Here is a 26,786-nt window from a genome sequence, read left to right on the forward strand (position 1 = left end):
TGGAGCGGCACTTCAAGTACAAAATGTGCCTACTGTCTGAGACCAACCGACAAGGAAAGATCGGAATAGGAAAACTAGCAAGTGGTCAGCATTTCGCTCGATATCTGATGGTCTGGTGTGCTCCCCAAAATACACTTTTCCCAAGAGTTTCATGTCAGACTCCCTTAGGTGCATACTTTTTGTACTCATTTCGTCGAACATTAGCACTCCTACAGAAGAGAAAAAAATGAAATCAACTTGTTGTTCGAATGTAAGGAAAACATGATGTAGTGATGGAGACACTGGTTACAAACCTCATCGTTCCCTCTTGGGGCAAACAAGCAGCTTTTCCTTTAGCACGGAAAATAAGTCTGAATCAAACCCAAAGTCTGCTTTAAGGTTCTTCATGTACAGTGTTTTCATGTTTATAAGTCGCTTTCTTGTATAAGTCGCACTCCCCTCAAAATAGCAGTTTTTCTGAAAAAAACGTATAAAAGTCGCACCGGTGTAGAAGACGCACTTGCTCATCCGACCACCGACATTTAAGTATCTCGTCGTGACAGTGCATTGCAAAAATGCATGCTTGTGACGGCCAATGCTTTTGCACGTTTCTAGCTATCGGCAGTCACGCGTGCGAGCGCTTTTAAACACACATAAAAACAATACTTTCAGAAGTATCTTTATTATTCCGATAGCTTGGTGACGTTTATTCAAAGCCATTGAAGTCGTCTTCCTCCGAGTCGCTCACGAACAATGCAGCTACTTCTGTTTGCAGTACTGCTGGCACATCACTGTCGTCTTCCGACTCGCTCGAATCGGACTCTTCAACGTCGCCATCGGCCGCGCAGGGGATCAAACCGGCCTTGCGAAAGCCCGCCACAATGGTCTTCGCAGAAGTTGACTCCCAAGCGTCACTCACCCATTTCGCCACTTCGCCGAACTCTGCGCGTCTCATGCGCCCCTCATGCGCCCCGTTTTTGTGAAGCTGTGTTCTCCCTCCGACATTCACGTTTCCTACAAACGTCGCAGAACTGCCTTGAAGCTGCGGTTGACAGAAATGTCAAGCGGCTGAAGCATCTTCGTCATGCCACCGGGAATTATCACTGGCGTACAGTTCTTTGAACTGATCTCTTTCTTGACAATATCGGTGATATGTGCCCGCATACTGTCCATTACCAGCATTCCTGGCTTCACGTGGAAGAATCCGTCTGGTCGATGGGAAAAACAGCGGTCAAGCCACACACTCATCATTCCCTCGTCCATCCAACCTTTTTTGTTCGCCTGAATCATCACTGTAGGAGGGAAATTATCCTTCGGCAAGGTTTTCCGCTTAAATATTAGCATGGGAGGCAGCTTTGTGCCGTCCGCGCAGCAGGCGAGCACAACAGTGAAGTGGGACTTCTCGTGGCCTGTTGTCCTCACCGTGACAGTTTTCTGACCTTTTTCGGCGATGCTTCTCCCAAGCGGGATGTCGAATGTCAGCGGCACTTCATCCATGTTAACGATGTGGCTCGCGCTGACATTCTTCTTCGCAACTCCCTCCCTCACGAATGAGCTGAAGTTGTCCAGTTGCGCCTGAAAGTCGTCGGGAAGCTTCTGGCACACTGTCGTCCGGGCGCTCATGACCAGCTGATTCCGTGGCATAAAGCGGAAACACCACGACGGACCACCATTGAATCCCGTAACATTGCTCTCCGCTGCCAGAGCCTTCGCCTTCAGGCGCAGCTGCACTGTTGACAGCCCTCTTCCTTCGGCTCGTTGTTGCAGTACCCACGTGCGCAGGCTACGCTCGAGGTCCGGCCAGCGCGCCTTCTTGCCGCGGTTGGCCTTCTTTGTCGACTTCATCGTCCGGAGGACGCTGTGGGCCTTGCGCCAGTCACGGATTATTTTTTCACTGATGTCGAATTGCCTCCCTGCTTCTCTGTTCCCGTGGTTTTCGGCAAATTCAATAGCGCGCAGCTTGAACTTGGCGTCATAGCTTCGCCGACTTTGCTTTCCAAGCGGCGCCATGGTTCGCGAGGTTCTACGGCGCTACCGGCTCTATGCTATGACGCACAACACAACACACGAGACGCGCGCAGCAACAGCGAAACAGCAAGTGCAATGAAGACAATATGGCGGACGGAAGTGACGGTAAAGGAAGTGGCTCTGAAATCCAAACTTGCTTTCCATAATTTTTAATTTAAAAAATACCTCCACATTTTCACCCCTTTGATTATTTTTTTTGTGCAAAACTACATAGCTGCGTTATCTTTAGGGTTACCGTTAATCAGAAGCAAGATTAACTTACCGTTAATCTTGCTTTCTTTTTAAGTGTGGTTTCTGTGCATCGCAGAAGGTGGTGATGCGCCGTAGACGCCATTTTGATGCCCGCTTGACGTAAACAACGCCACCCGAGCCGTGGCATCCAACTCGATTTTGAATGTATATAAGTCGCATCGTTGTATAAGACGCGACTTATACACCGAAAAATACGGTACTGAACTAAACAAGGATAGGCAAGTACACATGCGCTGTTTGCGCATTCTGAATGCAAGATCGGTAACTCAGAACTGCTACTGAAGCATCAAGTGCGTTAATACTTGCATTATGAGAGTTCTAACATAAGAATTCACGAATATTACTTGGTGGTTCATATCGCTTTTCAAGTACTAGGAAAATAACTGTTCCTGAAAATATTAGTGTGTGTCAATCAACAAACTCTCTAGCAGACGCAGCCTGCATCGGCGTTGCGAGGCGAGAGACAAGGTCCCTAGGAGAGGAAGGGGAGGAGGGCACATATGCAATGGCGGTTTAAACGCAGTGGGAAGGAATGCTCATAAGAAGATAGGGGGAGCGAGCGTAGATAAGGAGACGTTGTTAGCATCGGCGATGCGAGGCGAGAGACGAGGTTTGTAGGAGAGGAAGGGGGGATGGGCACATGCGCAATGGCAGTTTATACGCCATGGGGAGGGATGCGTAAAAGAGAGAGGGGGAGCGAGCGTAGATGAGCAGACGCTGTTAGCATCGGCGATGCGAGGCGAGAGAGGGGCAGGATACGTGCATGCGCAGAAAGGGTGGTCACGCCGCACACCGGATCACTTATCTAAAAGCAAGGAACACTTATATGAACACCGTATAGTGCACCTAGAACGCAAGTGATTCTGACAGAAGCCTTAGCAGTATGAGGAAATTGACAACATTTCTGTGAATAAATGGAAATTAATTAACAGCGAAGAGCCCTGAAAGCTGTGTCGTTGAGAAAGGCATTAGTCCTTCAGCATATATGACATGGGTAAAAAACGATTACGATCATGTGCAAACACATTCTTTAAATCAAACCAGGTCACTGATATGTTAAAGGAGTACGTAATGACCTCACGTAGCTATTGACTAGGGTGCCTTTAAGGTGCCGCGCCGGTCTAGCAACGAGATCTGAGTTGTGCCTCGTGTCCCAGACGGCGAACCATTCTTTGCCGACACTGGACCGGCTAAGGGTGCAGCCATCGACCGTCAGGTGGAGTAGGCTGTAGTTGTCTTCAATACCATCACGTAGACGCCGAACAAAGACTGCTGCTATTTCAAGTTGTTTGACTCTGACGTGAGCCCGGCTCACGTTCTGCTGTATGTCTAGTCCACTCATGTACCTAGTGAATACATGCAGATCGATTACCCTTGTGTTGCGGCGTAGCGATTCCAAGATGACTGTCCATCCAATCTTCACCGCTTCAGGAAAAACCTGGAGCAGCCATATAGTTTGGTGCAGCGGCTTCAGCGCAGACGTTTTCGCTATGTAGTTAGCTATATAAGAGCTGAGAACCTCGTCCACGTCCGGTATCCACATCTCCAAATGAGCGGATGTCACGTGGCTGAACAAGGGCAGTCGTCGAAATATTCGAGACTTTTGGCCACGGTCGTTTTGATAAAGGAATGAGTGGAATTTGGAGAACGCCTTACATTCTATCATATTCTATTTGTCCAATATATAGAGGGTGGTGTCAAAAGACACTTGCTTTTCCATTACAGTCCTTCAAAGAACACTTCAGAGCTTTTCTAACAAATAACGCTCCCTGCAATGTCCCTTGATGGTCAGCTTTTGGGGCGTTTGTTTTGCTGACAGGATACCGAAAAGGTCTTCCCACTGTTCGGATTCCCAAGCTTAGCCAGGTGGTAAAATCGGCCTGACAGGACGGAGTTGAACCCCCAAATCTGCTCATCCAAGCATGGTACGTTTATATGTAAATGTTCAACACGCGCAAGGAGTGATTGTGGGCCAGAAGCTCGGTCATCACACTAGCGCTATCTGCATCTACGATGAAGTCATCGAGGGCAACTTCAGTGATTACGGTGTTCCTCAATAGTCCATCAAGCATCCACTTAAGTTAAAGCTGCCCAACTTCGTTGTGAGCTCTGACGACCAACTTCTTGAGCGTTTCGAATTCAGTGAGGAAATTCGGAAACGCGCTGCACTGTTCTGGACGAACTTCGCTAATCGCCAAACTATGAAAGGAGAGTTTCACGAGAGTGGAGTTTTCTAGAAGCGCTGGCAAAAAAAGTCGCACCCGTGCTATTCATACACAACTTCGGAATTCTGAGGGCGGTCAGCTGCGTCGACGTTCGAAGTATACTCGCGTGGGCAGCAAAAAAATTCATTGGGCACTTGCAGTCTGTAAGGCATTCAACCTCTTTCTCAAGTTCGGAAGCGTGGTTATTGTCGAACAGATGTCCTTATGCAAAGTGAACGTACGGAAATTAATCTTCGGGAATCGGATTAGTCGATTCCCACGCATGCATCGCAGAGTCGCGTTTCACACCCCTTGAAGATGTCGGTGTCGATTGCGAGTGCGGTCAGGCACTGATGCATTGAAAGCAGCTTCTGGATGAGCGTGGTGGCCCTCCGAACTTGCGCATTCATGCGTGAAAAAAAAGGCTGCGAAGAGCTAACAAGAGACAGTCCTTCGCGAACGGTGTACCGCAATTCCATTCGAGTGCCCCGCAACAGTCTGTTGCAAGCGGACACTTGTTGGGGTCGACGGCATCTTGGCTTGTCAACGTCAAGTTGAGAGCTCTGTTTGACGGCTTCAATCATGTCTGAGTCTTCGATGCCCTCTAGGTCGTCAAAGCAGCACGTCTTCGATGTTGCCAGCTCCGACCCACTAGGTGCATGTTCCTAATTCACTGGGTATCCATATCTAGGCATTGTTTCTGTAGAAACAGACAAAATTTATGGTTTATTTAGAAGTTGATTGTTTGTATTTGTTTGAAGCTAGGTATGACATAACTCAAACTGATTAAAAAACAGTATCTCATGCTGAAATTCTCCGAGATTAAAAGGAATAAACCCTTCATGACTTCTGAAAGACACCTGGTGTGTTTTAGCTATTCGCACAGTATGTTCCCAAGTGAGGTTCATGCCATTGTGGTAGAATACAATATACGGACAGGTGGTTACCAGAGTTGTTGGTGGCTCTGTATAGTTCCGCATACATTTTAGAGAGTGTAGACGCGAAAATTGTATGGTAACGTTGGGCGAATCTGTCTAGTATATTATTCGTGCTCTTGCAAGAAATGCTGCGGGAAGTCTTGGCTGAGTAACGGCTACTTGTGTTCATCTTGAAATTCATGAACGAAGACTGTCTTTCCACACTGGTGATGATCGCCATAAAAAAAAACTGCGGGAAAGCGCTGCAGAATGTAGGATATTCGCAATGAGTACCGCGAAACAGATGACTGCCGCCACGCCTTACAGTCAAAAACCAATTAGGTGCTTGATTTAAAGAGATAGAAAAACTCATTCTTCACCTCCACTATAGAAAGATACACTGTCCTTGCTACTGCTGTAGCCGATTGCCTGTAAAACAATTTCTACTAAACAGGGCAGCCAATCACTTCTGCTCCCTGGCAGAAAATTGTTCGCGAAGCGAGATAAACAAAAAATGTGCAGTAAAGCCAAGAAAGTACATGAATATAGTCAACGGTAGCTGCCCGAGTGAAAACCCTTGCCTGTTCGCCTTGGCACTTCGTTCACTTCCTCATCGACTGAGTCGTCGCAGTTTGTCTTTACGCTATTTGTGACTCCTATAATACTCCACTGCACTCCTGAAAAAAAAGGTCATTGACGTCAATTTAGAGCTTTAGAAAGAGCGGAGTGGCTTCGTAGGGTTTCTCAAGCACAACTGTCGAACATTGTGTCCGCAACAGTGATGACGCTCTGACATAATAGTAGAACACGTGGTACTGGAGGCTGGATAGAAAAAAAATCAATGAGCGCTGTCTCTCGGAGACTTACGAAATAACGAAGCTGGTGGCGCTTTTTGGCCAGCAATCGCATTTTCATGTATTACAAGTCTCTCAGCTATTGGCATCACTGTTGTTTCGTAACTACTGCTTCTGAAGGTTTTAACCAATAGTGTTGTGGTGTGTTTCGGTTTCAAGTAAAGTATTTTCGTCGTTAGGGGGCGCTACCCTGTGTAGATATGCGTGGCTTTTAAAGACGATAGTCTATTGGGCACCTTTGACGCAAAAATTTTGGTATGTCTGTACATTATCTGTTTGTCCACTCTTAACGGCATCGGGTACTTGAAACGACCGACCTCATCTGCAGCGCCCACCTATGTTGCTCAAGGTTGAGCGTTCATGCTTGTGCAATTGTCAATAAAAAGCAATTATGGCGCATGTCTGGGGCACCATAATGACACGTATATATTGGCGAGGTATAAGATGAGTGTTACCAACACTTTGCAAAAACAAAACGGTGGTGGCACCTACCCGTCGCCTTGCATTCTACACCTTATCAACTCTGAGATGGGCGCGCACACCTGCCTCAGAGCCACGCGTTTTGTTTTCTAAGGCAACTGCCAGGTGGCGCCTATGTCTCACATATGACGTGACTTGATGCGCTCGTTCGCCTCGCTGCATGAACCCAGCGCCTGAAGAATATCATTTCCCGATTTTCTTGAGCAGAACATCAAATGAATGCCTTGTTCACTCTCTCGACACCCAAGACTATCGTCTTTGGACGGCATTTGCAGAATACATGAGATACGGGCCCAATTTTTTATATAATAAAAAAGTTCCTGCTTTGCTACCAGGTGCTGCGTAGTTCTTGTCTGCCGGCACTGCAGCGCCGTGCCCTGTGTTCTCCGTGCGGCGCGTCTGCTGCACGGTACATTTTAGCGATGAGGATCTGCAATCCACTAGCATCAGGCGATAAGGCGAGCATCCAGCCTTCTTCCTCATGCTGTCGACTCGGCACCCGTGCAAGCTGTTTTACTGGTACTGTTTTTCTTGCTTCCATTTCTACTTCACTTTCCGTGCCAGTCTAGTCACGAGGCCTACCAACGCGCGCGTCTCCCTTGAACTCCCTTCTCGACGCTCTCTTCCGTAATCATGAATGCGGCTATCCCTCCGCTCCCGTTTCCTCTGTGCCCCGGTATATTGCCTATTCTATGGAGGCAGTGGTGTCCTGTGTTACAGGCCTACATCGATGCTGCTGCTAGGGACGCCGCGGCGGAGCACCAGAAGGCACTGCTCCTGAATGCCTTGGGTGTCGAGGTACTCAACACCTACCTGCGTGCCATTGAAGATGAGCAACAGCCGGGAGCCGACCAACCAACTGAGGAGATGACGCTGAAGGTGTACGACGTAGCCCTTGCGGTGCTTAATAAAATATTTTACTCTCAACCGGACGCACTGTGTCTGCGCACCCACTTCGAAGCCCTGCGCACGATGTAGAGAGGCGCTCCAGGCCTCGAGAGAGGAGGAACGCGTCGACTGCGCGTTGCTACAGTTATCTGGAGCGCAAGTTGACGCCATGTCGTCGCCTCCGATTCAAGATGGTGGCTGAGCTCGCAGAGTTATTCAAGATGCCAGGCTACAGTGCACTAGAGGGCTTTTGGGTAGTGTGCTCAGGAAAGGTTGTCGGCTGACGCGTTTTATGCCGCGAGGCGGCGCCACGGCTGCATCGGCTGTACGCGTTGGCGGCGGCCGACCTCGGGCGGCTATGCGAACCGCGGCAAATTTGCGCAGCAAATACTATTCAACTTATTTGCGCTAAGAATGGCTCTTCCCGGTTATGGCTCTTCCCGGAATGGCTCTTCCCGGTTGGGGGAAAAAAAACTCCGACCAGCTACCGCTGAGCAAAAATTTATTAAACCCCGCAAACAAAAGTTAGCTATTGGGGCGACTACAAGCTGAGATGGCGCAAAAAAAGCAAGCTCCTCGTAACCAATGCGAACTTTTTATTTCACAGGTAAAGCAATACACTCATTAGCAACGACTGACCTTCCCGTGCAGTTTCTTCTTCCTGCGATCTGCTCGTGACTGATTCAGTCCTCTCACATAAAAATGAAGTCTTGTCAGAACATAAAACTTGATTAGTTCAGTTGTGAGGTCATGTTCATGCAGCGAGCAGCCGATACTGTCTCCAAACTGCGACTTCACTGGTGACATCACATCAAGAATGCTATCACTGCACAGCTTCTCTTAACTGAAATGCACAATGATGATATCTTCTCACTGCTTCACTGCCTCAAACACTGCCTGTGAGGGGTACATCAATCCTCCCTTGTCACACATTACCGTAAACTGGCATGCTTCGTCTTTGTTGTTGACAGAGCTGTCCAAAAGACTACCTCTGCATTCCTCGCAATTGCTACGGTAAAGGAACTTGCGAGCGACATACCCTGCCATATAATGTACGAGTCGGCTGTCACTCTTTCATTCAATGCACACTTTGTGATCAACAGGAACCCTGTGAAGTGGGCGTTCAGCTGAAGCCAAGTGTTCTGACTCAATGAACTTATCAAGCGTTCTAACACTAGTCTCTGGAAGACCAACATCACGTGCGCTCAGAAGAGAACTTAAATCCTCACTACCTTGCACTTGCTCGGCATTACCTGCACCAACTACCTTAGCAAGATTGTAAAAAGAAAGACAGTTGACGACAATGAGGAATTGTGTCGGTGTGGGGTGGTTGTTGGAGCCAAATGATTGCCTGATAATTCCAAAAAAGTTTTCCAAGGGGTCCTGACTCAACCGAGATGTAATAATGTACTTGTACCATGCACTGCAAGGTAATCCAATAAGTGAAGGGTGCTCGCTATTGTCACCTTCAAACCGTCGGCAGTTGATTTCAAACCGTCGGCATGCGACGACTCCCTAGGCCACTTCCGTGGCGGTCGAACTGTGTGAGCGTTGTGAAGGATGCTGGTAGGCCGTCGAAAACGCGGGGAATGGCGGTAGCTCTGAGCAACGCCTCCTCTAGAAAGATGCCTGAGGAATGGCTCGCACTCCCAGTGGAGATGCCTGCCTTAAGTTTTAAACAAGCTCCGCGCGGTGGCGCTCGCGACCGACACTATCATCACGGCGGCGGGCGGTACCAGCTAAGCGTTTTTTATCTGCGGCCCATAGGGGCGCGTAAGTCGAGAGTTGTTTGAGACCTGCAATTGTGCACCACTGTTTCGGAGCCTATGCAAAGTGTTGCGTTGTTACACCGTCCGCCACAAGTGACGCTAGCGACCGAGAACATTTTAAAATGAAGAAGGGAAAGGGTGTGGCAGCTGTTTTTCTTCTCATGCGGCAGGCATCTTTCTAGAGGAGGCGTTGGTCTGAGGCCTGGCTTGTCCCTCGGCAACGACACAACGTCACCGTTATTCATGAAATTAACCGTATGGATGATGTCTTATGAGTCGAAGTGCTTCGCGCACACACGCACATGCTTCGAATCGAATCTGAAGTCGTCCGTTTCTTGCCGTGGCATGGCTCGCTTCCAGTGGTCGAACTGCTCGCGAACACTCAGCATGCCAAACAGCGATACCTTTTCGCTAGTGCCATTGTAACCGGAACGACACCCCGGTACACAGTACCTGAAAGACATCATCGCACGAACATGCCGCTTCGAATGTACAATACTAAAAGTGGGCTTTCATCTAAAAAGAAATCACAAACACAAAGTACCTGTGCAGACCTTCATGTGCGGTCTCTCTAGGACACGAACAACCCGGCGAAGTGTAGCCTCTACGCTGCAGTGGCGGCGCGGCGCGGCATCTTTGGGCGACATATGAAGCTTCCCCATAGCCTGACGGCAGAGTTTCGTGACCAGAAAAAGTATTGAAGGACTATGGTAACGCGGAGCCCTGTAGATGCTGCTAAGATCCAATCACCAGTACTCAATCATGAAATCTATACCTGAGTATCCAGTTGAGTGGTACCCACAGCACGGCAAGCTTCCTCTGGATGGATGTTCATCTGTTCTGAAGTGGTACCAATAGACATATATCGGGCTGATGGCGTTCCTAACTGCTCTAGTGCTTTAAGGGTTCAGGTCTGTCTTGCCCGACCTTTGCCCTTGCGGCTCTATTTCAGGAATGTCGTCAGGAACTTCCTTTAACTTGAGCTTCTGAACGATCATTTCAGCCGGCAAGGTAGTTGTCTGACTCGGGCCTAGCATACACTCTGCTGGCGTGCTTTCGCGAAGTACACAAGCTTCTTGCACGTCAACAATACCATGGTTATTTTCTGCGCTTTCCTTCTTATCACCCCTGCTACCGCAACCTTTTGGCGGTTCTGAAGTCGCAGACTGAGATCTGTTTGCAACAGTGTTAGTTTGACTAACAGGTCCTAACAGACGAAGACAAAGACTAACTTGCTCTCTATAACTGCGAACTGTGTTGTAGCCACATGCCCGCTTCGCACCTGTAGTTGCGAACTGTGTATCTGGAGCAACAACGTCAAGTTCTTCATTCACGTTTTCGCGTGTCAGCGAACCAGCTATATATGTCTCATATTGGTGAGGTTTTACCCTATCCACCTCATTAGCCTCATTACGTGCTGCTTTGCGTCTTGCAATCTTTCGTATGTCTGAGATAGCCGTGCGTATTTCTGACAGTAGCTTTTCTCCTTCCCGTCTTACACGCTCATAGTCATTATCATCTTTGTATATGTACTGCAGTTCGAAATCAATCCTCTCGCTTTCCTCTTCGAGGTCTTCTCGCAACATGCACTCTAAATCGGAGAAAGACCAACCGACCTCCTCTACAGTACATAGTAGTCTTTGCAAGTTAACAGGCATCTTGAGTGTGACGTATTTTCGGCGGGAAGCAGTGCCGATCCTGGCAAGGCTCGCCAATTGTGTGTAAGGGGTTTACTCAATGGGCCCAGGTCATCGGACGCACTCAAGACAACCTCATAACACGAAGACGTTCTTTATATTGAACGAGGACAAGAACACACACTAAGAAATCTCACAAAGAACATCAGGACGATACGAGGTTAGAGAAAGTCTACTGGCAAGTTCTTGTCCACGCGAAACGTAAGTCTACATCTTAAAACTCAGCGCACTTAACACCCACGCCACCTAGTTTTCAAGACAACACTCACGCGCACCGTCGTTGCGGTGACCTTAGCACTGAGCAACGTGGCGTTGAGTCCGTCGTGGTAGCGTCCACGGTGGGAACACACCTTCTCGTGTAGCTCGCTGGCTCGAGCTTACGTCGATGTCCCGCACCCTGACATCTTGCTGGCGTCTAGGTCACGCTCGACGAAAGCGAGCGCCAAGGACACTGGGTCGAAAGCCCCAACATTCATCGAAGCCGGCTGGGTACGTTCGCTGCACCAGTGTTCTTTCTTCCCTTCTTCCTTTTCGTTTAAAATATGCGCTCAGGGTTTTGCCCCTACGGCTCACTCGTCACAGTCATCACACACTCCAATCCTCCATGTTGTTAGTGTGATATTATGCAAAGTTTCTGTCGCATTATGCTGATGTTGCTGAGCCTCTGCGCTGCGTGCTCCGGCAAGGTCAGAGTTTTGAATAGTCCGCTGAGGCCAATGCCAGTTTACACCAGGCTAAAGTACTTTTTCCTGACCGCCCGGTCATAAATGTTTTCGATGGGAATTTTCCGGTGGTGGTTACCACCGATGCATCTAATGTCGGCGTCGGATCAGTGCTTAAACAACAGAGAGGAGATCAGGTGCAATTGTTGCTTTTGTATCTAGAACATTGTCCCCGGCAGAACACCGGTATTCATCAGGGGAACATGCTCTCGCTTGTTTGTTCGTAGTAGAAAAGTGGCATGTGTATCTTTGAGGGTGGCACTTTACTATAAAGACTAACCACCAGGCTTTAACTACTTTGCTGTCAGCTGGCGCGGTAAGTCGACACCCCTTGCGAATTTTGTGATGGTGTGCGCGGCTGTTATGACGGCTGTTATAATTTTTGTGTACAATATTGGAAAGGTACCGATAATGTCGTAGCGGATGCATTATTTCGGCTGCCTATGCAGCTTCCGCCAGCACAGGCGCCGCAAGAAGAGATATTTTTTTTAGCTGCTGCATGCTTAATTAAGAACGAGTTACAGGCCGCCACTGCTAATGATGGTACCTTCCAGCAGCTTATTCAATACATTGCTGAGGATTAGCCTTCAAAGAAGCAGTTGACTTCAGTACTTGTACTTTACTTTGCAGGGAAAGATGAAACACGAACTGTCTTATGCCAAGGGGCTAATTTTCTACGGGGAACGTGTTACAGTTCCAGAAACTTGCAGGGGGCAATAATTCAGTTAGTCTACGAAAATCATCCAGGCATAATCCGTACAAAGCAACTGCTTCGTAACAGGTATTGGTCGCCGTGCCTTGACAAACAGGTGGGAAGTGTGGTTCGGAACTGTTACATTTGTAAGGCTGCCATCAAATCGGCGAAACCTGTCTTTGCAGCCCTACAACGAGTTTCCCATTTTCTTTTCCAGAGAAACTGTGGGAGAAGTTAGGCATGGACATTATTGGTCCTCTTTCAAATGTTCCCTCAGATCGTTCCTTTGCAGTCACTTTGATTGGCTATTACTCCAAATGGCCTGAGGTTTGTTTCAATCGAGACGTTACGTCTGATGCAGTCATCATCTTCTTGACTTCAGTCTTCTACCGTGAAGGTTTTCCATCATGCTTAGTTACAGACAACGGTCCCCAGTTTGTATCGTCAGTTTGAAACTTTTCTTTCTGAAAGAAGCATTCGACACCTCTGTTCTTCCAACTACTATCCTCAAGCCAATGGGCAGGTTGAGCGGTTCCACATGGTCCTGAAAGAGTACATTCAACAAGCCCAACTAGAACGCCTTCTAAAGAGAGCCATTACGGAGTACTTGGGTTTTTACCGTTTTTTGCTCAGGCAACTATGCGATCGTCTCCCGTGATGTTGCTTCATAAGCGTAGACCTCGCACAGCGGATGACATAACTGATCTGCCATTGCCTTCTACTTTGCAGTCATTTTCAAACAATACCATAAGGACGCGAGTTTTTCATAGGCATAAGTACATGGAAGTACATGTTGATCAGAAGTGAGGAGCCAACGTTCAGTCATTCAGGTTGGCCAAAGAGTCAAAGTACGCCTTCCAGGGAAAAAAACACAGGTATAGAGGTCCGTTTACCGTTACGTCAGCAGTGGGATTCCAGGCATTTAAGCTCGGTGATGGATCGGTTTAGAATGCTTCTAAACTTGTAATTGTTCATTCCGAACGGGGACCATCTTCACGCTCGCACTCTTCAATACCCTTGCAGAACCAGTCCCAATACTCTGCCTCGGTTTCACGATTGGTTTCTATCCCTATTCTTGCAGAATCACCATGTTTCCTCGGGGGAAATGGTATTCAGGCACCGTTTGCAAGTCTGGCTGTGGTGCCCAGCCACCATGAAGTTTTATTGTGCACCGAGCATGCTTTGGAGTCCTCGAACTCTACTCAGGCTCCGTATCAATACTTGACTGATGAGTCCAGTCCCCATGCCAGTATCCTTCCTAACACTAATGGACATGCTTCCAAACCTTCAGGTTCCCATGTTTTGCGTCAGGGTTCTCCGTCCCCAGCTACAACTGAGGGACGCATAAGCGAGTCGTCAGAATTGTCAATGCTCTCAGCTGTGCCTGAGCAGCGCGTAAGCGAGCCAGTAGGCTCATCTTCCCATACCGAGCTTGCTGCTTCACAAGGGAGCGCTTCAGAGCGCAATGAGCTTCAGCGTTCTAAACGTCCGCGTAAGAAACCGTCCAGGTTTATGGACTTCGCGTCCTAAAGTCGTCTTCTTAATCGTACACTGCAGCCTGTACCATACGTATGCATTGTTGTGTGTATACTGTGCATTTATTTATTGTATAAAGGCTAAGTCTACCGCTTGATACACTGCCATGCTGTAATTTTTTCTTGTATGTTGTTTGTATAATTGCTTTCAGCCATGGTGCGTTGTGTACATAGCTATGTATTTTTTTCTTCTCATGCCGCTTCTCTCTTCAATTGGTTTCTTTATGACAAAAAAAGGGAGGGACGTTAAGGTTGCAAATACAGTGGTTTAAGGTTGTACAAGTTCTATGTGTCATACCGCTCCTCTAAAATTGTATAAGGTTTTAAAGGTTATTTGTGTACCAATAATCATTGTATAAGGACCGTAGAGCCACATGTCCTTTTCTTTCTAGGGGAGCGGGGAATGATGTGGTGTGTTTCGGTTTCAGCAAAAGCGAGTTTCAGTTTCATGTCAAGTATTTTCACCCTTAGGGGGCATATATACACCCTGTGTATATATGCGCGGCATTGTATATAATAAAACAGTTCCTGCTTGGCTACCGGCTGCTGCGTACTTCCTGTCGGCCGGCGCTTCAACGCCGTGCTGTCTTCCGTGCGGCGCGTCCGGCGCTAGATACTACCAGTATAGTTTAAATTCATATTCACCGTATTACGAGGGCAGTATCAAATTTAAGCAAGCGTTGCATTGTCAGCACAGCGTGGTAAACGCTACGGTCTTTAGAATTACTTATACATGCCTTTTCTAGCATATAAAGATATATGCAGAATATTGAAGTGTTGTTATTGTACCTCAGATATGCGCGATAATTGCTTTTTATTCGACAACCTCACAAGAATGAGCCCTGAAACTTGAGCAATATTGGCAAGCGCTGCGGATGGGGTTGGATTTTGGCCGTTTCAGGGGCTTTTCGGTGGACAAACAGACCAGTCCACTAACAGATAGACAGACAGACCAAAGTTTTTGTGGGAAGGTCCCCAAGAAAGACAATCGTCTTTAAAACATGACGACGATGTGGACGATGGTAGCCGAAATAGCAAAGCAGGTGGCGATTGCGTTTGCCTTGCTTGATAACAGAAGGTCCACAATTTACAGTGACTTGAGATCGGCGGTCCGAGCATTTGCCAAGAAAATAATATCGAGACCAGCTTTGCGAATTCTTCTAAACAAAGACATCGAGCCAAACACACCAGTTTGATTCCGAGCTCACATGAGACGCATTGAAGGAGCCCCGCCCAATCTCAACGAGTCAGCCCATATAGCTTCGCAAGGACTAGTAAACCACGTAGCGATTATGGGGCACGGCGCTGATGTCTTTGAGAACCGTGACCCTCCCATCTCCTATAATGATTTGACAAAGCATTTTTTAGATGGCGCGGAGACAATACCCTCCACCACACAGAAAACTACGCAGACCTCAGGATCTGACACTCGGGCGCCTTCAGGTTGGGGCGTACCCTAATTTCACGCCACTCAACGAAATTTATCCAAAAGACAGCCCACTAACACATGTTCCTTCTGCGATAATATAGCTAACTTAGAACATGTACGCTGCCAGTGCTCCGCGTTACGATTTTGGGAAGTCATCACGCCATGCGCATGGGAAGGTGTTATTACAAGGTCCGGACTCTAACAACACTTATGTTCTAAGTGTGTCTAACAACACTAACAACACTCTAACAACACAGATGCACTGCATCGCAGCCGACGAAACGCTAAGTGCTTCTGACCTATCACTGTACTGTTATATTCATAAAAATATAATGTGTACTTTCAATGACATAACAATCATGTTTGTTTTTAGGTGCATTAAAAATAAGTAAATATACCTTTACTCTAAATTTCGAACGCATTGCCAGCCCAAGGCATACTCTGGTGGTTAAATTTGTCTAAGGTTCACTTCTACTTTATGGTCACCGAAACGTTTCGTAAAAAATTAGGTTCAAAAAAGGAAGCAATTTTCAATTAGATATACTTTATATTGCCATGTTCTATTTCTAAAGTTTTGTTATCGCCCCAATACACTACACAATTCTCAACACAAACCGCACCTGCAGGTTTAGAGAAGCTTCAGAACTGTAGCAGATCATTTCGATAAGATCACGCCCACCCTGCGAACTGTACAGATTATTCCGAAACCTACGTCGCCGCCAGTGATCACGCTAGAACATTCGATGACAAGAGTATCAATGCCGACGCAATTCGCCGCTTATCAGTAGTTGATCGACGGCTGACGCTCCGTTCGCCGCTATCAGTCCAAGACTGCTACTGTAGTCTGAATTTCCGTTTACTAGGCACAGGTTCGCCCAAATAAACAATTTATTATTTGACTCGCAGTGTGCTCCATTGGTCCACGTCACGACCCCGTGAGATCTGGTGGAGGTGCTGCTTCTTCTATGTACCGGACGCCTGCGTCAAGCCTTGAACCCTGCCCACGCCGTGAAGACACCGACGCCAGCAACGAGCAGCGAGTTAGCAGCAGGCAACAAGGTCTGCCACAGGAGTACGGGATTTACTGGACAAAGCTCAGAAAACCAAGACGCTGACTCAGCAAACAAGCAAGGGTTCTCACTGCGGCAGCTACCGGTGACTATTTTCTAGTGCTTTCTTGTCTACCGCACATTTTCTTGTTCATCTCGCTTCACGAACAATTTTCTGCTAGGGAGCGGAGGGGATTGGCTACCCTGCTTATTAGAAATTGTTTTACAGGCGATCGGCTACAGCAGTAGCTAGAACACAGAACTATTACATCTCTTTTTACAGTGGAGGTGAAAATTGAGTTTTTCTATCCCTTCAAATCAAACACCTAATTGGTTTTTGACTGTAAAGTGCGGCAGCAGTCATCATTTTCGCAGTACTCATTGCGAATATCCTACTTTCTGCAGCGTTTCGCGCCCTTTTTTTTGTGATTGTCACAAGCATGGAAAAAGACAATCTTCGTTTATGAATTTCAATATGAAAACAAGTATCCGGTGCTCAGCCGAGATTTCTCACAGCATTTCTTGCAAAACCACGAATCTTATGCTATAGACAGAGACACACAATGTTACCATAATATTTTCGCGTCAGCACTCATTAAAATGTATGTGTAACTATGCAGAGCCACCAAAACTTCTGGCAACCACCTTTCGGTACAACTTATTCTACCACAATGATTCCCATTATATGCATGATCTTCTCTAGGGAACATACTGTGCGAATAGATATAACACACCAGGTGTCTTTCTTAAGTCGTAAAGGGTTTACTACTGTTAATTTTTGACAGTTTCAGCATGAGATACTGTTTTATAATCAGTGTGATTTGCGTCATTCTTAGCATTTTTATAAAATATAAACAATAAACTTCTAAATAAACCACACATTTTGTCTCTTTCCGCAGGAAGAATGCCTAGATATGGATACCTAGTGAATGAGGAACATGCACCTAGCGAATTGATGCTGGCAAGAACGAAGACGTGCTGCTTGGACGGCCTAGAGAGCATCGAAGACTCAGACATGATTGACGCCATCAAAGAGAGCTCTCAACTTGACGTTGACAAGCCAACATGCTGTCCACCACAATGTGTGTCTGCTTATAATAGACTGCTGCGGGGCACACGAATGGAATTGTGGTGCACCATGCTTATTTAGAAGATTCTTTCGACGTATAAGTGCCTGACCGCACTCGACATCGACACCGACAGCTTCAAGGGGTCTGAAACGCGATCTGCGATGCGTTGCGTGGGAATCGCCTAATCAGATTCCTGAAGATTTCGTACGTCCGCTCTGCATAAGGACATCTGTTCGGCAATAACCACGCATCCGAACTTGAAAGAGGATGAATGCCTCACGGACTGCGACTGGCCGATAAATTTTTGTGCTGTCCTCGTGAGTCTACTTCGAACGTCGACGCAGCTCACCGCCCTCAGAATTCCTAAGTTGTGTATGAATAGCACAGGAGCGACACTTTTTTCGTCAGCGCTTCTAGAAAACTCCACTCTGGTGGAACTCTCCTTCTATAGTTCGGCGATTAGCGAAGCTCGTCCAGAACAATGCAGCACGTTTCCGAATTTCCTCACTGAATTCGAAACGCTCAATAAGTTGGTCGTCGGAGCTCACAACGAAGTTAGGCAGCTTTCCCTGAAGCGGGTGCTTGAGGGACTGCTGAGAAACACCCTAATCACTGAAGTTGTCCTCGATGACTTCGCCGTAGATGCAAATAGCGCTGAATTGATGACCGAGCTTCTGGCCCACAATCACTCCTTGTGTGTGTTGAACATCTCCATATTGACGTACCATGCTTGGATGAGCACAGTTGGGGGTTCAACTATGTCCTGTCCGACAAATTTTACCGCCTGGCCCCCTGCGCTTTCGGGAAATAAAACGCTCGATGCGGTTACTCTGCCCATGAAAGTTTGGGATTCTGAACAGTGGGAAGACCTTTTCAGTATCCTGTCAGCAAGACAAACGCCCCTAAAGCTGACCATCAAGGGACATTGCAGCGAGCGTTACTTGTGGCAAAAGCTGTGCTGTGCTCTTCGAAGGACTGGAATGAAGGAGCAAGTGTCTTTTGACACCACCCTCTATATATTGGACCAACACGATATGATAGAATTTAAGGCGTTCTCCAAATTCCACTCATTCCCTTATCAGGACGACCGTGGAGAAGTGTCGCGAATATTTCGACGACTGCTTCTGTTCAGCCACGTGACATCCGCTCATTTGGAGATATGGATACCGCACGTGGACGAGGCCCTCAGCTCTGATATAGCTCACTACATAGCGGAAACATCTGCGCTGAAGGAGCTGCACCTAATTATATGGCTGCGCCAGGTATTTCCTGAAGCGGTGAAGATTGGCTGGGCAGTCATCTTGAAATTGCTATGCCGCAACACAAGCATAAACGATCTGCGTGTATTCACTAGGTACATGAGTGGACCAGACATACAGCTTCTGGCAGACACACTGAATTCTTGCCAGAACGTGCGTCGGGCTCACGTCAGAGTTGGACAACCCGAAATAGCAACGGTCTTTGTTCGGCGTCTACGTGACGGCATTGAAGACAACTACAGCCTACTCCACCTGACGGTCGACGGCTGCAGCCTTAGCCGGTCCGGCGTCGGCAAAGAATGGTTCGCCGTCTGGGACACAATGAGGCGCAACTCGGATCTCGTTGCTCGAGCGGCGTGGTACCTTAAGGCACCCTAGTCAACTGGTACGTGAGGTCATTACACACTCCTTGAATATATCAGCGACCTAGTTTGATTTAATTAATGTGTTTGCACGTCATCGTAATCGTTTTTGACCCATCTCTTATATCCTGCAGGACTAACTCCTTCCTCAATGATACACAGATTTCATGGCTGTTTGCATTTCCTTTCCAATTATTCGCAGAAATATTCTCAATTTCCTCATTTTGCTAAGGCTTCTCTGTCAGAATCATTTGCGTTCTAGGTGTCCTAGTGTTCATATAAGTGTTCATTGCTTTTAGATAAATGATCCGGTTCGCAGCGTGACCACCCTTTCTGCACATGCACATCTCCTGCCCCTTTCTCGCCTCGCAAAGCCGACGCTAGCAGCGTCTGTTCATCTACGCTCGCTCCCCCTCTCTCTTCTTTACGCATGATCCCTATCCACAGCGTTTAAACCCCCTTTGCGCATGTGCCCCTCCTTGCCTTCCTCTTTTATAGACCTCGTCTCTCGCCTCGCAACGCCGATGCAGGCAGCGTCTGCTAGAGAGTTTGTTGATTGACGCATACTAACATTTTCAGGAACAGTTATTTTCCCAGTACTTGAAAGGCGAAACGAATCACCCCGCAATATTCGTGAAATCTTATGTTAGAACTCTCATAATGCAAGTATGAGAGTTCATACTTGCATTATGAGAGTTCATAATGCAAGTATGTTCATATGCAAGTATGAGAGTTCATAATGCAGCTACAAAGAACCGACGCCCTGTGGGAACTGAGGCGGGAATCATGCAGCATACTCATGGTCCCGTTCATTCTGAAAAAAAGAAGAGATAATGACATTGAAGGTAAAAGAGCACATAACATTTAAAGAGCAAGAGGAGGAGTCTCGCCATTTATGGCTCTCTCATCATAAGGGGGCAGCGTCAAGGGGAAGCGTCGCACCGGCCCTTGCCACTCCTTCGGCCTAGCTGCACCTCTAGCCGTCGGCTGTGGTGCTTGCCCTCAAGGTGGCAGTAGTTGAGTCTACTCCACCTATTAGCGAAGAGAAAACGAAGACTTCAGGGTCCTCAGGTCACAAGACCTCATCTCACCAGGCGAGACCCGAAATTCGGCCGACTAGCTCCCACGTGCGGGCAATTCACTGCCTCCGAGGAGGCAATGCATGCAGCAGTATCCCTAGTGCTGAAAAATCAGCGTGGCTCCTTAGAGCACGCCAAGAAAACTAAAAAGGAGATAACGGGCCCCCACCATGGCACTGTTACTTGAATTCTAATTTCCTGCCAGAAGAGTCACTTTCTCTTCGCACACACTGGACTACATTACTTCATCATGAACACAGAAATGATACAATGGGACATCAAGGGCCTATTAAACGTCACGTGAATAGAAATCACGTTTACTTTCTGCAAACCAGTCACATTGTTGCAATTTACAAATTAGACATCAAAAATTTCCATTTCCGTTCGATACTACCATGTCAGTATTCAGAGACGGAGGGACACAAGGAAGGCCGTGGGCTCTAACATCACCCTGGGGGCCGCATAATGCTACATCGATGGGATGCACGTGCATGGCCTAGGGGTCGCAGTTTGTCAATCTCTGTACTGAGAGATAAGCTTCACTGATGGTTCGGACATGCCACAATTTTAAGCGAGTAGCACTGACTCCAATAAACAGGCATCACAGCCCCCGCGGGTGCTGGTTCTCAGCGCGTGTCACAACGCTTGTTTTGCAGTTTCTATAGGAGATGACACTAGGGCACTAGTCAACAGAAAATCACTAAAAAGAATAGTTGTCATCTTTTTACTATAATGTATTTGTTGTAAGTAATCATTACACAGGGGACCCTAAATCAGGGGACCCTAAAGGTTTGCCTGCAGGAGTATAATATGACAGTTACATCCTCTTCTTAGTGATTGGTTGATTGACATAAAGGGTTTAACATCCCAAGAGCACGAATGATTATGAGAGATGCCGTATTGGAGCACTCCGGAAATTTCGACCACCTGTTGTTTGTTCTTAGTGCGCACTTCAATACAATTAGTGCATGAAACCTTTTCGAACTTGCTATACACCCACTACGTAGATGTATATGTGGGCCAGAAGGAAATAGGTGCAGTAGCGTGCGTGCCTTTTATAGTGGGTGACCGGCTTTAATCCACCAAGCCTTTACAATAATCACATGTTCTGACGCCCTCAGGCAACGGGTGCTGGTACTGCACATTATTACTGCAATATTTCATGTTGCATTGTGAAGCACATGTAGAGGACACGTGCATTCATAATGAATGACAGCTTTTACTGCATTTTCAAGCAGAGCAAGCTCTTTTCATTGCAATCAGAAGCAGCCGCTTGGCCGAGTTTCTTATGAAATTGCACTGTCTGTGGAAAACCCATATGCAAGACCCTAACGCAAGCCAACGACGTGTCAAGTAGGGATTTGCTGCGTAGGGCTCTTCATCTAAAATACATATCTTAAGAACTTGATTTCTGACCAGACTGGCACCACATCTTGATGAAGTGTTGTTCATCCTTACGAACTTTTTGAAGAACTTTTCTGCGAAGCGGGCCCTTCAGCGCTATCGCTTTAAAAAACACGAACCAAGGTACAAGTGCATTCTTGTACAGCGTAGCGCCCATGAACAAAGGAAAATCAGAAAATAGAAACATAAAACACGCTAAAAAAAGTGTATCAATACAAACTACTACTAAGGAAGTACCCACTAGCTTAAACATTTGAAATTAACACGTTCCAACAGAAGTTATAAAACAACTTTCGGCACCACCCGAAAAATAGACACCACCAATATAGGAAAACTTAGTGTACACTATCTAAATGCACATCGCGGGGATTCTAGGAATGCAGTGTGTGTCCTGGTTTTTCATCGAAATCGACGAAGTGCGAACCTGCATCAAATCACCCTAATAAGCCTCACATTTTCATTTTCAGAAAGTGTCTCAGCATCAACAAGACGGAACTCATTGCTTGCCAAATCGGTAGCCATATGTGCTATGTTGCGTAGTGTTATTTTACCTAGTGTTTACCCACTAGGTAAAATCAAGGTTGACAGTGAAGCTAACAGGAGAACACATACGAGAAACGCCAATGATTCTTCATTTAGGGCTAGTTGGTATTCTTGACATCACTTGGTATTACATATATGATATCGTTTATATAGATGAGGAATAAAATCGGGCCGAAATCTTACCCCTACGGTACGCCTGAAGTTACCTGAAGCGTGCTTGAGCAGTACTTATACACCTGTACAAAATGGCGCCTGTGTTCCAGATATGCCCCATTGAACTGAATCAGTTTACTAATCGTTTAAATCTCGTAGAGTCTATGTAATAGTTTTTGATGAGAAACTTTGTCCAAAGCATTCACGTAGTCCAAAAATATGGCATCCATTCTCTATTGTTAATCGCAAGTGGAAAATCATGACATACACTGAGCAACTGTGTTACTTTTGACAAACCACGCCAAAACCCCTGCTGTACATCGAATAGCGAGCAATTTTCTTTGAATAATGTGGTCAAGTGTCAGCAACAATATACGTTTTCGAGTATTTACAGCTTGTTGAAGTTAAAGTTATTGGACGACAATTAAATACACGCAAGCCATCAGCTGATTTGTGTATAAGAAGAATACGAGCACCCCTCTAGTCTAACGGAAGAGAAAACCGTGCTAGAGAAGCATAATAATGATGAAAAAGTAATGCGAAACTCAGTCTGTGCATTCGAACCCAGGTCCACTTCATGCCAGCCCTGCGTGATGCCGCTAGGAGATCGTAGAGGTGTTATCTTGGTCACCAGCTTTTTTAGCATGGAGATTACGAAGCAAATCAAAAATACCTTCTTGGCGAAACACAAAATCTTGCATAGCAGTAATAAACCCTTCAGTCTCAATAACAAGATTAGTATCTTTCAAGGCATATACAGATGAAGTATCGGTTAAATTTATACACTACTGCTTTAGCTTCGGAGACTGGTGTACCATCTATCAATGAAGAAATACTACCACCGGGTTTGTTGGCACATAAATACCTACACAATTGTCTGGGTGCTCCTTTGAGAAAGTTGACTAAAGTGGTTGTAACAAAGGTGTGGTTAGCTTTCTTAACCTCAGTTATCAGTGCAGCGCTTAAAGTGGTAATGGTAGAGTCCCGTGGCTGGCCTGAGCGTCTATGTTTTCCAAGCTTTCTTTTCCTGTGTATTATCTGTCTCGTAACCCATGCGTTGTGCTTGTTTTTCTTAATCTTATCAGGAACAAACATCCCCATAACATGCAATCAAGTATCTTTGAATTTGAGTCACAATTAATTCACATTTTCATCACCATTAAAACCATACAAATTCATTTCTAAATAGTCTAAGACGTTTTCATCATTGGCGCTGTTGAAGTCTTCAACACAATCACTGTCTTATTTCTGCTGTAACGCTATGGAACAAAAAGGTACCAAATACCGACTTAGGATCAGAGAGTCCTTTCAAGACGATAGAGTCTTATCCAAAACTTGCTCTTATAAACAGCAAAATCAGTTGTATTCTGAACGGTAGAAGTGGTCATGGTAGGGCTAGAAACAATTTGAGTGAGACCACATGAGAATGTAAGGTCAATGAGAATCTGGGAGCGCTGAACATTAATGCCCGCTGTCTTCATGGATGACCAATCAATATCAGGTAAACTAAAATCCTCAGCTAAAATGAATTTTACGTTATCACCCCTGCAAGCGCTGTACGTAATAATACAGTTGTTCGAGAAATCCAAGAACTGCTGTCAGTGGGCGGTATACAACACCTGCAATTGAATTACTGTAGAAATCAATGTTGCAAAAGATGCTCTCATGTTCTGGAATAGCCGATAAAACTGTCACATTTATGCTTTCAATAATTATAGTTGCTAATCCACCTCCTTGTGTTTGCCTGTCATATCTGAGTATTTTATAGGTTGGAGGAACTATTTCGTTATAGTCACTCCAGCGTGCGACCAGGTCTCTGTCAGCAGAGTAAAGCGTGAATCGATGTCATAAAAGAGCGCCTCAAGAAGTTCAGCTGCTTTATTCATGTCACTTTGCAGAATAGCCGTAAATGACACGTGCTGTCACCCCGTCATTTGGATTCCCCATTTGCTGGGTTTATTGCAGAGCTTGTAGTCTCGTTTGCCCCGCGCGCAGTTTCTTTGCCTCCGTGTGAGTGGTCATTGGAGCATTGCAAGGTGCATCAAGAATTTCATTACTCCCAGTTGTGACACCGTCTGAATATCGACCGGGCGCAGCAAACTCACGTAATCAGTTAATTTCTCATTCCACACGTACATCACTTGATTGATAATCAGCTTATCGTACTTGAGATAAACTTTATCCGCAGGCGTGCAGCTATCTTTAGCGTTCGGTCACAGCTGCTTTCTTTATTTGCTTAATTCTGAGTAAATGGTCATACAACAATAAAAATTCTGAGTAAATAGTCTTCTGACATGTCACACTAGTCACACGTGATCTGCAGCACTAGTCGCATTTCATATCACTTCCGTTACACGTCACGTGTGACTAGTAGTAGTAGTAGTAGTAGTAGTAGTAGTAGTAGTAGTAGTATTTTTATTTACAGTAAGCCGGATACAGAGCTCACTGCAGGGGCAAAGGGCTAAAGGCGAACAGCCTGACAAAAGCCCTTGTCCCTCCACAGTCCGTGACAGTGCAAAGCTTAGACATCAGCACTGACAAACAATATACGGTATATATTCAATACATTGGTTTCAAGCAACCTGAAATTGTAAACACAAAATTCAAACATAAAACGCATAAGAAGTTTACATAACACATTTTAAGAATTAGAGGTCACTCTCGTTAAAATTCACAACTAAACAATATCAATGAAACAACTCAAAAACAGACACAAAATGCATGCGGATACAATGAATTCCGCTGTATACACTCGTATAATTGACATAGAAGTTTATGAACAATTTAAGCATTTGCAGAGGCATGAGACTCCATTACGTAGTTTCGATAGTGTAGACCGGTGGTTATGAATAAGTTCTTTATTTGTTTCTTGAAAGTCGCACTACTAGCCCTAAAGTTCAATTGATCTGCAAGGGTATTTAAAACCTGAGGTACCTACCTGGTAAGCAATACTTTGTTTTCCATACTTGGTTCTTGTTCTAGGAGCTCGTTTCTTTTGTTCTTGCAGACTGTAGTGTGGTCTTTCGGTGCAACTTTCTTCATATAGCTTAGTCTTTTGTATTAACTGAAGTAATTTAAAATGATATAATTGATCAATTCTGAGTATGGAATGTTTAATGAATAGTGGAGCAATGCGCAAGTCTTGTAGATTCCCCCTGTAATTTTAAAAGCAGCGCAATATTTTCTTTTGTAAAGTTATTAACTTATGGTAATTCCCTTGTTATATCGTTCCCCAGACTAACATTCCATAACTTACTTTAGAATGGAAAAGTGCATAGTACATACTTATTTTTAACCTCAATGGGATTAAGTGCATTGTTCTAAAAAAACAACCAACTATTCGCGCTGATACGGTGATCAGATGATTTACATGTGTGCTCCAGTTTAATTCCTCCTGAAACCATACACCAAGAAACTTTTGTTCCCTAACATGTGCGATGCAATTTCCTTCGAATTTTACAGCTATGTTACTAATAGGTTTGTTTATAGGTCGGAATATCATATAGGTTGTTTTTTTTTGCATTCAAGCGCAGTCCATTTTGCCTTAACCAATTTGAAAGATTGAAGGTATGACATGTGACTCGAGTTACAGATTGAACTAGTCGCCTGTTCTTGAAGCGAAGCAAAATATGAAGAGACCCAGTGAGCACGTGCCGGTGCACGATGGCAATATGAGTTCTCAGCTAGCGGGGATTCTCCGGCATAAAAGAGATCTGCAGTAATAAATATACTGAGTAATTAATGCAACTATTCGTCAATGTTGGAAAGTCAAAATGATTGATTGATATGTGGGGTTTAACATCCCAAAACCACCATATGATTATGAGAGACGTAGTGAAGGGCTCCGGAAATTTCGACTACCTGGGGTTCTTTAACGTGCACCCAAATCTGAGCACACGAGCCTACTTGGGCAATGCAAGTTTTGTTAGCGAAGCTTTTTATTTAAGCATAGGACATCTCTGCTTTTACACCAGTACATGGGGACGTGTAGTGACGATTAGCAACAACTGCATATTATGGTTTCCACCACTTAATCTCTAGCACTGTAACTAGCTCTGCATCTTATGGCTCAAAGCTTTACTTTGTAGGCGTGAATTTCTCAATTCTACAAAGCCACTTAATAAACGGGTGTTGTTGGTACGGCCCAATAAATATTCGTGGAATATAGAATCACTAGTGCGAAGAAAATTCTCCACAGAAAGACAATGTTGATGAGTCTTTCGGATAAAGACTGAACCAGTATATTCAGTCAGTTTCGTGAAAAAGTTTTCTGTCTACGCTAATTACTTGACATATACATCGTAATTACTACAATTATGTTGAAAGACGAACGAACTCGCAAGAACCATCTTTGCAAGCGTTTATTTTTATTTGCATTGATAATATAACAATAAAGAAAAAAGAATGCCAGCTATTTAT

General features: G+C 45.7%; 1 protein-coding gene across 2 annotated transcripts in view; it reads left to right on the forward strand.

The window, feature by feature from the left end:
* The window catches only part of LOC142767544 (uncharacterized), a 62,980-nt gene extending 36,907 nt beyond the window's left edge, over positions 1 to 26,073 (forward strand). For both annotated transcript variants that reach the window (XR_012884981.1, XM_075869437.1), the window contains exons 3-4: positions 16,355 to 16,603; positions 17,397 to 26,073. Coding sequence is in view for 1 of the 2 variants with exons in the window: in XM_075869437.1 (XP_075725552.1) it covers positions 16,355 to 16,563 (209 nt within the window). In the remaining variant the exon portion in view is untranslated. The remainder of the gene's footprint in view (positions 1 to 16,354; positions 16,604 to 17,396) is intronic.
* The last annotated feature ends 713 nt before the right edge of the window (positions 26,074 to 26,786 follow it).

This window comes from Rhipicephalus microplus, chromosome 7 (assembly GCF_043290135.1).
Source record: "Rhipicephalus microplus isolate Deutch F79 chromosome 7, USDA_Rmic, whole genome shotgun sequence".
Classification (NCBI taxonomy): domain Eukaryota; kingdom Metazoa; phylum Arthropoda; class Arachnida; order Ixodida; family Ixodidae; genus Rhipicephalus; species Rhipicephalus microplus.